We start from the raw sequence: 15,470 nt of genomic DNA, 5'->3' as shown, positions 1-15,470 counted from the left end.
TGGTAAAGGGTTATTTTTCTTAGAATATAGATTATGGGACATATCTGACCTGCCATTATATGGCAATTAGACTGTCTTCACTTAAGGAGATTAAAAAAAACCACACAACTTTTAGAGAAATCACTTTTTTTCTTATTCTTTTTATAGTGCCCCACCTGTCCATGTATTCAAGCAGATGCTTTGTCAAGTGGATGCCTTGACAAATCTCATATAGATTATTTATTTGAAAAATTGAGCTGTCTAGCCATTAGCTAATTACATTGTACGTCACAAGTAAATTACAAGCTTTGGGCAAAAACATGGCTTAAACAGGAACAGTCTATCACACAGGCAAGAGATTCAGCAACTATTTGACTCAGCCCATCTCAAACAGGGACAAAGAGAACATCTCCTCTTGTGGACTGGAATGGACATATTGCCTCAAAAGACCTTTGCCAAGACAGCAGCAGGAAAGAGGACTCCTGGAGGCACACCTACCAATTCAGTGGTGCATGAGGGAGAACACAAGAGCTCTCTGAGCCTCTTCTCTAACTCACCACACAGGAACCTGAGGAATCTGCCAACACCTAGCTCTAACCTCCCTCATGAAGATGTATATTGTGGTGGGAGATTTCACAGAAGGCAATGCAGAGAAAGTCTGCAGTAGATTGGAATGATAAGAATCATAGAATCCTAGGGCTGGAAGAGACCTCAGGAATTCATCAAGTCCAGCTCCCTGCCCAAAGCAGGATCAGTCCAACTAAATCATCTCAGCCAAGATTCTGTCAAGCTGGGACTTAAAAACTCTAGGGATGGAGATTCCACCATCTCGCTATGTAACGCATTTCAGCACTTCACCACCCTCGTAGTGAAACAGATTTTCCTAATATCCAACCTACACTTCCCTCCACTTTCACTTGAGATCATTGCTCCTTGTTCTGCCATCCATCACTCTGAGAACATCCTCTTTAGAACCGCCACTTCAGGAAGCTGAAGGCTGCTTTCAAATTGCCTCTCACTCTCCAATGATGTCCTGTGGAGTGGCCAACCTCTCAACTCTCCCCACCTTATGTCCTGCTATATCCCCTCCAAAGCTGCACAGGCCCATGGAAAGGTTTCTATAGAACTCAGGTTGGGGAGAAAGGATGACACACAGACTCCAGTCTCTTTTGCCCAGTACAAACTTCTACTCTTTGTACAACACTCTGCTTCCTTCCCCATCCCCTTCACGGCTCTCTTTAGAGAGGACATGATCTCTCCCTTTATTGTTCCTGGTCAGGGATCTTATCTTTAGTTTTTGAGCCTTGACTGAAAGCTTACCTGACTCCAGATTTTTCAAATGAGCGTTGTCTTCGTCTGCATGATGCTTTCACTGCTAGTATAAAGATGACTGTGTTGGTCTGAAACAGAAATGTAGATAACACAAAATAGATCTTTTTTTTTCTGAATTTGCTGGAGTCTGTTTTTTACTGACTATACAGTTTTTTTATTTTTTTTATTTTATTTTTTTTTACATCAAAAGTCTGCAGTGCCAAGAGCTTGTCTCTTGTAGCTATGGGTTTCTTCAGACTTCTAAACTCACCCAGTTTAAGCCAAAATCCATTAGCAACCTTCTTGGGATGCTACGCCAGTGAGTTTTTGCATTATACAAAACATGATAAAACAGCTCACAAAACTCTTACTAGGGTGGTAGGAAAAAGTAGAAAACATGGGCATGACCACACAGCCATTGCTCATATGATCAGTCCTTTCTCATGCAAGTAGTCCACTGACTTGAACGAGAGAACTCAAGTGAGTGGCACTTACTTTCACAAGGGATGCTAGATTGGATACAACAGCTTCACATTTAAATAAGATTAGCAATAGATAGCCATCAAACAAAAACAGAAAGACAGTAATGGAGAACAGTCAGTGCAAGAGGCAAACTCCACAATACTTACAACCACAACAATCACCACAGGGCCTGCAAAACTCCAAATAAGGGTATCATGAACAGAAAGCCAGCAGAAATCAGGGTTCCCATAACCCTGGGGGTCCAGACCCACAGCAAGACCTAAATCACAGAACAGAAAGAAAGGGAATGTTAATGCCTAATCAATCACAAGGTTTTATAATCAATCCAAGTGACAATGATAACGTGGGTAATAAGAAATTGCAGAAATAGAAAACTGCACATGCACTTTTCCTAAGTCTAAACACAAAATCAACCACCATTCTATATTAAATACTAATCCAAATTCTTCTGCTGACTGGTATGAAGTTGGACTATATAACTGCTGGAATAAATGGGTGTGCACCAATAATTCAGTTTCAATTAAGTTTACATGGTACAATTAACAGAGAGTACCAAAGCCTTTTGGGTCAGAGACATTTTGAGGAGTTTCAGTAAGTCAGTGCTCCATGATGACATACATAATTATTTCTCTTATAAACCAGAGATAAAAGTCCCTTCCTATGAGGTCCTCCTTTGACAGTGGCTTGAAACAAATATTCTAACAGTTAAAGCAATTCCACCTCATTTTGAAAAAAGCTGTGTTTGTGAACGTAGTGCTTCTGACAAACACTGGAATGAGAGCTCTGGCAAGGAGGCACACTTTCCCACAGATGGACCTCTACAGAGGAGGTTTCAGCCCGGGTAGAAACAGCACAATCTGCTTCAGTCCTGACGCGAGGGAGCATCTGCAGGACACTCTGTATGCCCATTCAGTCCTTAGGCTCTTTGCTCAGAACACCTTTCAGCTGTGTTCCCTGCATGTTGAGGACCTGTGTGACCACTCAGGGAGATTCAAAGCCACCCAGCTGATCAGCAAAGGGCCCACAGCTCAGTCTTTTGTTTCTACTGGCGGTGCACAGGCACACATGCTTCAGTGCATGCAAAAATGTATTCCACACACGTGGCAGAAATCTGCAGGTAGACGGAAAAGATTAGAGGGAACATTGCCTTACAGTGATGCCAAACACGATGATAAACTTCCTTATGTTAAAGGAACGAAGGGTCCTGTATCTGATGAAGTGGGTCTTTGCTCACGAAAGCTTATGCTCATACTTTTCTGTTAGTCTATAAGGTGCCACAGGACCCCTCATTGCTTTTGCAGATGCAAACTAATACGGCTACCCTTCTGATACTTCCTTATGTTGACACCTGTCCACGCATAAATGACTGAGACCATCATTTTATTTCATGGAGCATGAAACTCTCAACACTGTGCTACTGGACTTGAAAAAAAAAAACTTTCTCAATCTCTTTTCTAAAACTGAAATCAACTGAGTTGCTTACTAATCTCCATCTTCTACTCAACACAAAACATAACTTCTCCTACTACCACTGTCTATTATTTCATGTAAATGAGTACTAAATTTTAACAGACTTATAGGACCAATAGTCTCAGAGATGTAGCCATGTCAGTCTGTAGCTTCACAAATCAAAAAAGCAGTCCTATTGCATCTTAAAGACTAACTACAATTTATTAGGTGATGAACTTTCCTGGAACAGACCTACTTATTATGATTCTTCAAATCTGAAGAAGTGATAATGGAGATGAAGAGAATTTAAAAGAAAGATAGAAAAAAATAATAAAAACTGATAAATCAATTGGCTAGAACAGAAGGAGGGGAGAAAAGGGAAGGAAAAAGGTTTGTGTCTATTAAGTTAAGTGGTCTGCCTGGGGTCACTGAGAATATCAAAGTTCAGGAAATTGTCCTTGTAATGTGTAAGGTAATTGATATCTTTGTTGAGTCTGAGGTGATAAGTATCAAATTTGAGAATAAATTCCACTTCAGATGTCATCATGAATAACAACCATGGGCTCAGCGGCCACTAGTGTCTGATGCTGCTCTCACTATTTCCTTCCATCTTTCCCTGTCCAGTGCAGAGTGGCTTAGTTTCTGGAGACTAGCTCCGCACCAATCTACTACATTATCTATCCGTTCTCTGTGGGGCCTGCCTCTCCTATTTGAACCATCCATTATGTTGAATATCAGCATCAACTCAGAGCTCTCCTTTTGTAATGTGGTGTTAGACTCTCTTTGTTTTAGACCGCACACCATTAAGTCTCCAATGCTATAACCTGCTTCACTGAAATGCTCACTTAGAAGTTTATGTGTATTCAGATCCCTAATGTCTGATTTGTGTCCATTCATTCTTTGGTGAAGTGATTGCCCGGTTTGTCCAATGTACGTGTACAGAGGGACACTGCTGGTACATAATGCCATATATCATAATGGCATATATCACATGCAGAGTTGGCAACGGGGGTTTGTAGCAAGGAGAAGGTCCAGGATTAGTATCTCTGTGCTGTGGTGTGTGGTTGCTAATGAGAATTTTCCTGAGGTTGGGCAGATGTTTGTAGGAAAAAAAATAGGTCTGTCACCCATGGCCTGTGACAGTGCAGCATCATGTTCCAGTATAGATTGTAGATTGTCGATAATGCGCTGGAGGGGTTTGAGTTGGGGCTACAGGTGATGACAAGTGGTCTTCTGTTATTAACCTTCTTCAGCCTATCTACAGGTAACTGGTTTCTGGGTCCAGCCCTGTCGATCTTTTTTTTTTAACTTCTCTTGGTGGGTAACTAAGTTTTATGAATGCTTGGTAGAGATCTTGAAGTTTTTGGTCTCTGTCAGTAGGACTGGAGCAGATGTGGTTGTTTCTAAGGGCTTGAGTATAAAAAATGGATCGTGTGATGTGTCCTGGATGGAAGCTGGTGGCATGTAGGTAAGAGTAGCGGTGAGTGGGTTTCAGGTATAGAGTGGTATTGATTTGACAATCAGTGATTCGTACTGGGGTGTCCAGGAAATGGATCTCTCGTGTGGAATAGTCAAGGCTGACATTGATGTTCTGGTGCAAGTGGTTGAAATCTCTTTGGAATTCTTAAAGGGTTTCTTTACCATGGGTCCAAATGATGAAGGTATCATCGATGTAGTGTAAGTAAAGGAGGCATAATAAGGGACGGGAGCTGAAGAAATGTTAATCTAACTCAGCCACAAAAATGTTAGCATACTGTGGGGCCATGTGGGTTCCCATAGCAGTGCTGCTGATCTGGAGGTATAAATGTCCCCAGTCAGAAATAGCTCAGTCACCAGATGTGCCATGGTAACACCTGGAATAGTGCTCCTGATGGCTTGTAGTCCATCTTCATGTGGAATATTGGTGTAAAGAGCTTCTTTATCCATGGTGCCAAGGATGGTATTTTCAGGAAGATTTTGGATGTTCTGTAATTTCCTCAGGAAGTCAGTGATATCTCTAGTGCTGGAAGTATAGGTTTTGAGAAGGGAGTCCACGTAGCAGGGTAGTCCTGAAGTAAGGGTGAAATGATAGGGTGTCTGGGGTTTCCAGCTTTATGGATCTGGGTAGCAAATAGAATAATCCTGGCCAGGGCTCCCAAGGCATGTCTGTGTAAACTTGGTCCTGAGTACAGGCAGGGAGTTTCTCAAGCAGGTGGTGTAGTTTCTTTTGGTATTCCTTAGTGGGATCAGCGGAAAGAGGTCTGTAAAATGTGGTGTTGGAGAGTTGTCTAGCCGCCTCCTGTTCATAATCTGACTTATTCATAACGACTACAGCACCCCCTTTGTCATCTGGTTTGATTATAATGTCAGAGTTATTTTTGAGACTCTGGATAGTATTGTGTTCAACATGGCTGAGATTGTGTCACTTGGGCTATGTCTACACTAGCCCCAAACTTCCATTTCGAAGTTTACTAATGAAGTGCTGAAATGCATATTCAGCGCTTCATTAGCATGTGGGCAGCCATGGTGCTTCAAAATTGATGCACCTCGCCGCTGCGCAGCTCATCTCGATGGGGCTCCTTTTCGAAAGGACCCCGCCTACTTCAAAGTCCCCTTATTCCCATCAGCTCTTCATTAGTAAACTTCGAAATGGCCATTTGCATGGCCATTTCAAAGTTTGGGGCTAGTGTAGACACGGCCTTGGTGTTGTTTGCACACGTCATCCTGCGCATGGTGCAGAAGCATTGAATGTAGAAGTCCAGACTGTCATTACAATTGTTGGGGGGAGTCCATATAGAATTTTTCTTCTTTTGGTGTTGGTAGGGGGTGATCTAGCAGGTCAGCTTGATGTTCATTGGTGTGTTGGAAGTATTTCGTCAGACGGAGACAGCGAAAAAAGGTCACCACAAAGTTGTATCAAGTTTGTAGAGTAGTAAGGCAGAAAGAAAGTCCCTGGGATAAGACAGACTCTTTTGCTGAGCTAAGTCTGTAACTGGAAATGTTAACAAAATTATCACGAGTTCAGATTGTCGCAGTTGTAGTATCCTGTGGTATGAAGTAGTTAATCATCCTCTCTCTTCTGTAGGGAGTAGAAGTGTATATTATAGGTGTTTTATCTAGTATTATTAAAGTCCTGAAGTGTGGCATTTTGTGTGGAAATTTGTTTATTGACGAAAGTTTCAAAGTGAGAGAGCTCATTCTTGATCCTCTCTTGTTAGGACAAATGTTAGCCTCACACATACAACAGCTGCCAGTCTGGGGCTATGATAGATGACAGTCTTCGTTTCAATAACAAAAATTATATTAATATTCCATAGAATAACATCTAAGTAGAAAAATGTGGCTTCTATTATTTTAAATTAAACAATTATGCTATTGTGACACAATTTAATGTGTTTAAAATCCAAGTAAGATGCTCTTTAGAACAATGTGAGAAAGGTTGAACAGTTAAACCGAAAATCTTTCCTGCAAATTTGCAACCTAGAGTAGTATGTTCTGAATTGCAAATTATTCAATATACTTCCTAATCAAGGAGTGATGCCTCTCACCCCAACTTTTTTTGGTTTTTCAGCACTGGCGGCCTGCTTCCCTTACCTGTTATGATAGCAGGAATGCCCCAGCCAACTACATAGTAGAACCTCATATGTCCAAAATTGATGTTCCTCACTTCAGTCAGCATGCGGTAGATGTGGAGCTGTTCCACAAACATCCAGGCAAAAGTGCTCATGTAGAAGTAGTGCAGGAGGATGGCTATCACAGTGCACACAAACTGGGGAAAGAAAAGATATTGAGATTAGAGCTGCTACTGTTGGGGGACCCTTGGAACATACACAAGGCTGGATCTTCACGGGATGCTAAAGAAAATATGAATAAAGTCTGAAAAAAATTACACTTTACAATTTATTTAATTGTTTTGTCATAGTCTTAGGAGCTTTAGAAAAACTTATTTTGTAAACCTTTTGTTTTTAGATTGTGCGGCCTGACTGCTGAGAATTCTACATTTCAGTCTAAAATTCTTTCACTTATTAAGAAAAAGTGCTGGAGGTGGGGGCTTACGTTAATTTCTTTGTGCATATTTGCTTTGAAGGCTTGCTTGTTCTGTGTGCAACACTTAATTTGCTATGGAAACAGTATTCTTTGCAACAGCAAGGCATGGAGCCCCTGGTACTTTTAATAATTTAAGATTCACAAAACCAAAATGAAAGCCAAGAGGCAAAACGTTTCTTAGAGAGGTTGCTGTTTGTAACTGCTGAGCCTTTGCGCCATTTCACAGTCAGAGGGATCATATAGGTCGTCCTCCTGACAACGTACATGCATGTTCGATGGCAAAGAGTCAAATGGATTCCACAAAGCAGGCTTAGTGACCACATGGCCTTATTTAGAGATGGTACATTACAGCTTTATGGGGCTGACTGATGCCAACCTACAACTAAAATCTCTTAAGACATCTTTTCTCCATAGTGACAAGTATCAGAGAGGTAGCCGTGTTAGTCTGTAGCTTCGAGAACAACAAGAAGTCTTGTGGCACCTTACAGACTAACACATATTTTGGAGCACAAGCTTTCATGGGCAAAGAAGTGGGTCTCTGCCCACGAAAGCTTATGCTCCAAAATACTTGTTAGTCTATAAGGTGCCACAAGGCTTCTTGTTGTTCTCTTTTCTACTTAGGTTCTACATATACTTCCTTAACTGGTTTCTGAGAACCTCCCAACAGTGCCTAAAATGATGCAACTAAGATCTGCCACGTGAAGTTCATTCTCTTCAATCCCTCTTCCTAATGGGAGGATTGCATATGCTGTGGAGTGTTTGTTTTGGTAGGGTTTGGGGTTTTTTTTCACGTACATGCTGCTGTGTGTTTATACTAGAGTAGTCTAAGCTGAACAAGTGTACCTTGCACAGGAGAGGATGATCACCAGGTTTGTGATGTTTCTGAGTTACTTTGGGAGGTCATATCTCAATTCTTCAACTGTATCCTGAGAAAGCTCTGCCCCACCCCTTTAACTGCAGTACAGAAAGTCCCTTTATACCTGAGGGAGGCAGTTACTGAGCACAGTGTTCATTCCAGAGTTTTATGCAATCTATGTACTTCTAAAAGTTAAGTCTTGCCTGTTTCTGAGGCACTGTTAAAGGTACAAGCAGCGGAAGGAAAAATACTCTAGGCAAGGGTCAGCACTAGAATAATGCACCACTGAAGGTCTGCTTACACCTAAGGTGAATTTCACTCAAAGGCTCTTGGATACCAGAGCTGATTTTCCAATAGTGTAACAACTGGGATCTAAGCAGGCCTATCACAACTGAAAGTTCAATTTTTGGAAGATGGATCAAAGTTTGCAGAATGAACAACAACTAATAATGAATGCAGATAGGGCATAAACTAAAAAGATCCATGGATCTGACCCAATGACTATATTAGGGTCACAGTTTGAAACCAGAAAATTAAGGACAAAATTGAGATGCTGATAATTAAGCTAATTGGTGAGGTAGATAATGAGGGGTTGGTCTATTCCCTACACCATATCTGTTTCTGACTCCCCACCCCCCGTCAAAAATATTTCAAAGAACTAAAACATGGATGTTTTGGAGACTTCCCTGAGACTGGCTCACAAGCAGCTGTTTCACTCTTGAGACTCTGCCCATTGCCAGTGAACCTCAAGGATCCTGGGAGACATCCAGACCCTCAATCTGGCAATGAAGATACCTAACTATCATCAGCAATGACCAAGGACTGGTACATGTGAGATCCTCCTCTGTCTTCTCTTTCCCACATATAGGCCTTTCCATTCCACATTATCTTTCTCCTCTCCTCTCCCTCAGCTTCTGACCAAACAAAGAGGACCACATCCATTATATGACACCAGCACAATGAGGTGACCCTCTGATGGACTTGGGAAAGTGAGAGATGTGCAAAGAGCAGTTAGATGATGTCCCAGACTTGGAAAGAAACCCCAGAGCAACATCCATCATGGATGAGCTGCTAACCCAATGCATCCATCCATGACTGACTGTCTTGATCCTCTGAATTTTAGAAAGTTGTATTTTCCCCCACCTTTGCTGTCCAATCTTTCCACCCCCATTTCTCTGTCTCTTTGAGCAAAAGTGGGAATAACCAGATGCACCCAGAGCTGAGTAAAAAATACAACAACAGAACTAATATTTTCCTTCCTAAGAAGGGACATTTCACAAACCAAGGAACTCTACCGGATATCCCCTGAAAAGTTTTGATTAAGATTGGTTTGTATAACCTCTCACTTGTAATTGGACAATGCTTTATGCTTTACTTTGGATTCTTTCTATTCTGTACATTACAATCAATGCATTTTCAGCTCCTGGCATGACCTTTCTAACTCATTTACAAGGACTCTCAGTAGACCAAAGTCTCTGCATTTGGAACCCAGAAATATGTATAATTGTTCTTGTTGCATAAAGACATGTAACACTTTTGACCCTCTCTTTGACCCCTAACGTCAAATTCCATCAAATGTAATACACCAAGCACTGCTGCAAGTTCATCCCTCAACGTAAAAAGCGTTTGCTGTATTAACAAAGGTGTGGTTCTTTATGCTTCCGCTGGCACATATCTGTGCGGTTGCAGCATTGAAACTCTGCCTTTTTCAGGTAAGGAACAGAGAACATAAATCATTGTCTATCAATAGGCTTCAGGGGATTAAAACCTCTCTCTGAGATGTAATTGTTCATTTACAGAAACCCATAAAAGCTAGGCCCACTGCCAGACCCTCATTATTGTTTGTGCTCCAAAATTCCTTTTCTTTTTATGTTCATCAGTGCATGACTCGTTCGACAACTCTCATTCCACAGAGATGGATGAACAGTTGCCTCAAACACACATAGCTTACAGTCCTCCCTGGCTTCTTAAGTTGATTGGGGAGGTTGCAAGGAGTGGCCTTGCATGATATAAAATGTGTTCTCTAACTTTTTAATGTGGATTAAGGTTAAGGATGTTACAGTAAATTATAGTCACTGAATCAGGGAGAGGAAAATAAAAAAGGTGGTCATGCCCTTGGCACATTGACACAATGGACAGGGCAGTACGAAAATACCAGAAAATAATATTGATGCTATTAACAACGATCCTGAAGTAACCTAGTAAAAATGAGCTAATTTACTCTTTTTATATACATTAACTTGGCACTTTGTTTACAAAAGTAAATGTAAATGAGGTTCCCACAAGCATTTGTCCACTACCTGGAAGAAAATATCAAAATATTGTTGGTTAAATTTGTAGATGACAAAGATCAGCAGAGTGGTAAATGATGATAGGGAAAGATCAGTGGATCACTTTGGCAAGGCGTCTTCTGAGCAGCAGGCATTTTAATACAGGCAAATGCAAGGTCACACTTCTAGAGTAAAGGCGGTAGGTCACATTTGCAGTGGGACGACCCATGGAATGATTTGGTAGTAATGGAAGATCATCTTTGGAACATGAGTCCCCAGTGTGATGCTGTAACTAAAGAAGGCTAACACAATTCTTGGAGAAGAGAAGTTGTATTACCTCGGTATATGGTATCAGTGATGTTACTACTAAAACAGCATCCAGTGCTGTCATCCATGCTTGAAAAAGGGACGGTGAAAAACTGTAAAGGATGAGGTGGCCAAGTTTGCAGATGACACCAAGTTGTTCAGGACAGTCAAAAGCAAAAGGGATTGTGAAGAACTACAAAAAGATCTCAGCAAACTGAGTGATTGGGCAGCAAAATGGCAAATGAAATTTAATGTGGGTAAGTGTAAGGTAATGCATGTTGGAAAAAATAACCCAAATTACACGTACTACATGATGGGGTCAAATTTAGCTACGACAGATCAGGAAAGGGATCTTGGAGTTATAGTGGATAGTTCTCTGAAGACATCCACGCAGTGTGCAGCGGCAGTTAGTAAGGCAAATAGGATGTTAGGAATTATTAAAAAAGGGATCGATAATAAGACAAAAGATATCATACTTCCCCTATATAAAACTATGGTACGCCCACATCTTGAGTACTGCGTGCAGATGTGGTCTCCTCACCTCAAAAAAGATATATTGGCATTAGAAAAGGTTCAGAAAAGGGCGACTAAGATGATTAGGGGCTTGGAACGGGTCCCACATGGGGAGAGGCTAGAGAGACTGGGACTTTTCAGTTTGGAAAAGAGGCGATTGAGGGGCGATATGATAGAGGTATATAAAATCATGAATGGTGTGGAGAAAGTGAATATAGAAAAATTATTTACCTTTTCCCATAATACAAGAACTAGGGGACACCAAATGAAATTGATGGGTAGTAGGTTCAAAACTAATAAAAGGAAATTTTTCTTCACACAGCGCACAGTCAACCTGTGGAACTCCTTGCCCGAGGAGGCTGTGAAGGCCAGGACTCTATTAGGGTTTTAAAAAGAGCTTGATAAATTTTTGCAGGTTAGGTCCATAAATGGCTATTAGCCAGGGATAAAGTATGGTGCCCCTAGCCTTCAGAACAAGGGCAAGAGATGGATGGCAGGAGATAAATCACTTGATCATTGTCTTCTGTTCTCCTTCTCTGGGGCACCTGGCATTGGCCACCGTCGGCAGATGGGATGCTGGGCTGGATGGACCTTTGGTCTGACCCAGTATGGCCATTCTTATGTTCTTATGTTCTTATTCAGTAAAGAACTACAAGAATTATTTGAGATCTGGGAAAACGTGCCTTATATAGCAAGACGTTCATGAAGCTCAATCTATTTTGTTTATCCAAAAGACAGGTAAGAAGTGATTTGATCACGGTCTGGAAGCAGCAAGAGGGGGAAGAGATTTCTGCCTATAGATATGCTAATTCAGCAGAAAATGCATAATAAGATGTAACAGCTGGAGGCTGAAACTAGACACATTTATAGTTGGTGCTAATATTTAATGGTGAGGGTATTTTGGAACAACCTCCTCAGGGACATGATAGCGAATATACCACCTGAAGTTTTTAAATCAAGAAATGCATCTTTCTAAAATATATGTTTTGGCACCAACAGAGGTTATGGGCTTGACGCAGAAAATACTCAGTGAAGCTCTTTGGCCTCTTATCCCACAACATATCTGACTAGATGATCACAAAGGAACTTTCTGGTCTGAAAATCAACGTGTCTTTTGCACTTCTCTCCCCCAGGACAAGGAAAAATCAGTGCACTCAGCATCACTTGGGTTTATAGCTAGATTCTCTCTCCAGTTACTTGTCTGGGATTCAGAATAAAGGCTCTTTAGAAAGACATGTTTCCAATAGAATTTTCAAATAATATTTTTGGAATATTTCTAATGGCCTTAATTTTTTGTAAAAGCTTGGTTGTATGATCTTATATTCTTTTTACTGCAGCTGCACACCCCATCGGTATGTTGACTATTTATGTAGACTACTACTTCTTTGGTCTGGGAATCTTGCCTTTCGCCTATCTGCACTGAACCCTGTACACTCTGCATGCCATTAATAATACTAATTACTGCACAAAAGTGGCTACAAGTGAGGTACCAATTACAAAACCTAAAAATGTTGTGTATTGTATTTTCTACATTTACAGTTTCAGCCCAGCTTGTATTTCCTTAGGCACTCTGGCCACTGCAGGAGATGCCAGTAGGAGGCTATAAAAATATTCATGTTGCGCCAAAGCCAGAAACCACTGTGAATGGACAGCACAGTGCTAGGCAATAGGCTTCCCTACGGTGACAAGATGTAGCAAGCTACCCCTGCCAGGGAATTGGCTTGCCCAGTGTGACTTACATCAGCACAGAACACGGACACTACTCCTGCATAGCACAGGTGCTCAGTGACATGCCCAGCAGCTTCCGTGTGGCTTTGTACAGAAGTCTGTTGTGCACAGTACCAAAGAGCTCAAGTGGGGCAGAACATTATCAGGCAGAACCGAAGGAGCAAATCAGTATATTTGGGGTTCAAGTCCTATATCACATTTGCCCTTCACAGAGGGCAGTTTTCATTTGCTACCCAAGGGGAGGGGAAATGGAGAGAGAGAGAGAGAGAAATACATACATTGGGATGACCCTATCTAAGTGACTGCTATTTATCCCGAAGAGTGGTATATAAAAAGGCCTGTGCCTTAAATATTGAGTCTGTTCTGGTATGGCTATGGTTTGAAGAAGTGGGTCTGTTCCATGAAAGCTCATCACCTAATAAATTATTTTGTTAGTCTTTAAAGTGCTACTGGACTGCTTTTTGTTTTAAAAAGGCCTAGGTTTCATACAAATGAAATCTTGGTGCCCCCTGCAGCCCTGCATAAAGCAAAGAGAAAAAGTGAAATAGATAATGTGTGAACACTATTTATACCTTTACACAAAGCTTCAGTAATTGAATGGCAGCGGGTACCTTAAAAGCACTGAACTGGCTCTTACCGGGTTTTCTGTCTGGTTGATTCCAATAAGAAAGACCAATTCAGAGAAGAAAAGGGCAGCCACCAGGTTCTTGTGAATGCTGTGCAGGTTAGAACGCAGCGTTCGGATCAGAACGAGCAGTATGAAGGTCATCAGCAAAGCCACCAGTGAGATGGATACTGTTGTGTAAGTGACTATCTTCAGAGGGAGCACCTCACCATTCTGTGGAGTGAGAGATTAGAAACATCTCTGTGAAGCTTTGCAATTACGTTTTTTGTCTGATGTGATTCCTTGGGGAAAAAAAATCAAACTTTCAGCTAATATCCAGCCAGCAGAGATACTACTGAAGAGATGGAAGTGGAGACAGTGACTCAACCTCTTGGCCATGAAGAAAATATATCACAAGCTCTTTTAAGTGTCAGGTAAAATTAACAGAGTCTGGTGCTTAAAAACACAAAACCACCAGCTAGTGAATTTCAAACCACTGAACCAGTTTTACTTTTTTACTTGATTTTAGTTAGCTGGATGTCTAACATGACAACTGGTGGTGGGGCCAAGTTTCCTGCACCCATCCCCTTACCCTGTCTGCGCCCTTCACTGCTCCAGGCTGGGACCATAGCTGTGTGTGGCTGCAGAGCCCCGGGACAGGGCCAGGAGCAGAGCCCCAGGGCTGGTGGACAGGACCCTGGGACCAGCAGCAATGGGGCTGGCAGCAGAAGGGCCGGTGGCCAAGAACCAGGTGCCAGCAGTCATGGTTGTCCTCTGGTGGTCCAGCCTATTATTTAGCTCAGCACCAGCTATCTTGGGACCTGACATTCTAATTTGCTGTCTTGTGCATTAGGTTTTGATCCAGGACGTCATTTTTATGACCATGTAACAATTTGGACATTGGCCTCATTGCAGCAGCATTGGCAGAGATCACAGGCATACATCTCTGACAAGCTGTTGGCTTTGTTTGCAGGAAAAAGCAAAGCAGGAATTAATTCATTGAGAAATATCACACCCGAGGCCCCTTATAAAGTACCTTCGCCTGGTGGCCACATGAATAGGGCTACTCACCTCTCGCTTTGAAATGTCCATTAGGACCGCAAAGCTGGCCATGTGATTGCACTGGCAAGAAATGTGGCTCTGGTTTCTGGAAAAAAGCTCACAGCCTTTGGAGGACCAGGCTCCAGTCCCACCAGCTCTGTTGAATAAAGAGATCACAAATATAGTAAAATGTAAGAATTTTTGTTTTTCTGCAGCATCCGTATGTGCCTACTTCCTCCTTCCACCTCACCTCATCAATGATGTTAATCACTACTGCAGCTCTCAGTTTTAGATGAGAAGAGGCACCATCCTAGACAAAGATGAACACTGGCAGCCTTTCCCTGCATTTATTTATCCCGACACTATCACCCTGAAATCTAGTCAGTTTCAAAAGTGGAGTCAGAAATGGTTTCAGGTATAATGTGTATTCCCCAAGTCCCAGTACTCAATTTTTGTGGCAAAACAAAGTGATGTCACTTATGCAAAGCAAACAAACTGAAAATATATTTTTCCCTTTAATTTCTCAGTCTTGGTAATCTTGGGTACTCTTTCACCTATGATTTGTACAAGTATTTTCAAACAGAAGTGTAAGATTTTAAATCGCGTTCTTTTAAAATTAGACTGGATAAAATATAACAAAATACACTATAGGCAATAATCTACTATTTTTAATATATAGTTTGTCTGTCTGCATGCCTGTCTGCTTGTTCTCGAACTCCTCCTAAACTGTAAGAGCTAGGACCATTTGATATGCAACTTCCTCTTATCTTAATTTAAAAGCAAAATAAGGGTTTGGTTGCACCAGGAAAATGGAATGTGCTTGGGGTGGGACTGTGTCCCACAAAATGGAAAGGGAGGGCTTTGCTATATAATGGCTGTACAATGGGAGCAACAGGGGATAAGG

The 15,470-nt window shown here is 41.6% G+C and overlaps 1 protein-coding gene across 4 annotated transcripts in view; it reads right to left on the bottom strand.

Moving 5' to 3' along the window:
• Positions 1-15,470, bottom strand: part of CELSR1 (cadherin EGF LAG seven-pass G-type receptor 1) — a 273,373-nt gene that overhangs the window by 16,733 nt on the left and 241,170 nt on the right. For all 4 annotated transcript variants that reach the window (XM_075015986.1, XM_075016015.1, XM_075015995.1 and 1 more), the window contains exons 23-27: positions 14,597-14,723; positions 13,559-13,759; positions 6,796-6,970; positions 1,920-2,032; positions 1,300-1,379 (exon numbers count right to left, since the gene is read on the bottom strand). In XM_075015986.1, coding sequence (XP_074872087.1) covers positions 1,300-1,379; positions 1,920-2,032; positions 6,796-6,970; positions 13,559-13,759; positions 14,597-14,723 — 696 coding nt within the window. The remainder of the gene's footprint in view (positions 1-1,299; positions 1,380-1,919; positions 2,033-6,795; positions 6,971-13,558; positions 13,760-14,596; positions 14,724-15,470) is intronic.

The sequence above is a fragment of the Carettochelys insculpta genome, chromosome 1 (genome assembly GCF_033958435.1).
Source record: "Carettochelys insculpta isolate YL-2023 chromosome 1, ASM3395843v1, whole genome shotgun sequence".
Taxonomy (NCBI): Eukaryota; Metazoa; Chordata; order Testudines; family Carettochelyidae; genus Carettochelys; species Carettochelys insculpta.
This window is presented reverse-complemented; position numbering and strand designations above follow the sequence as displayed.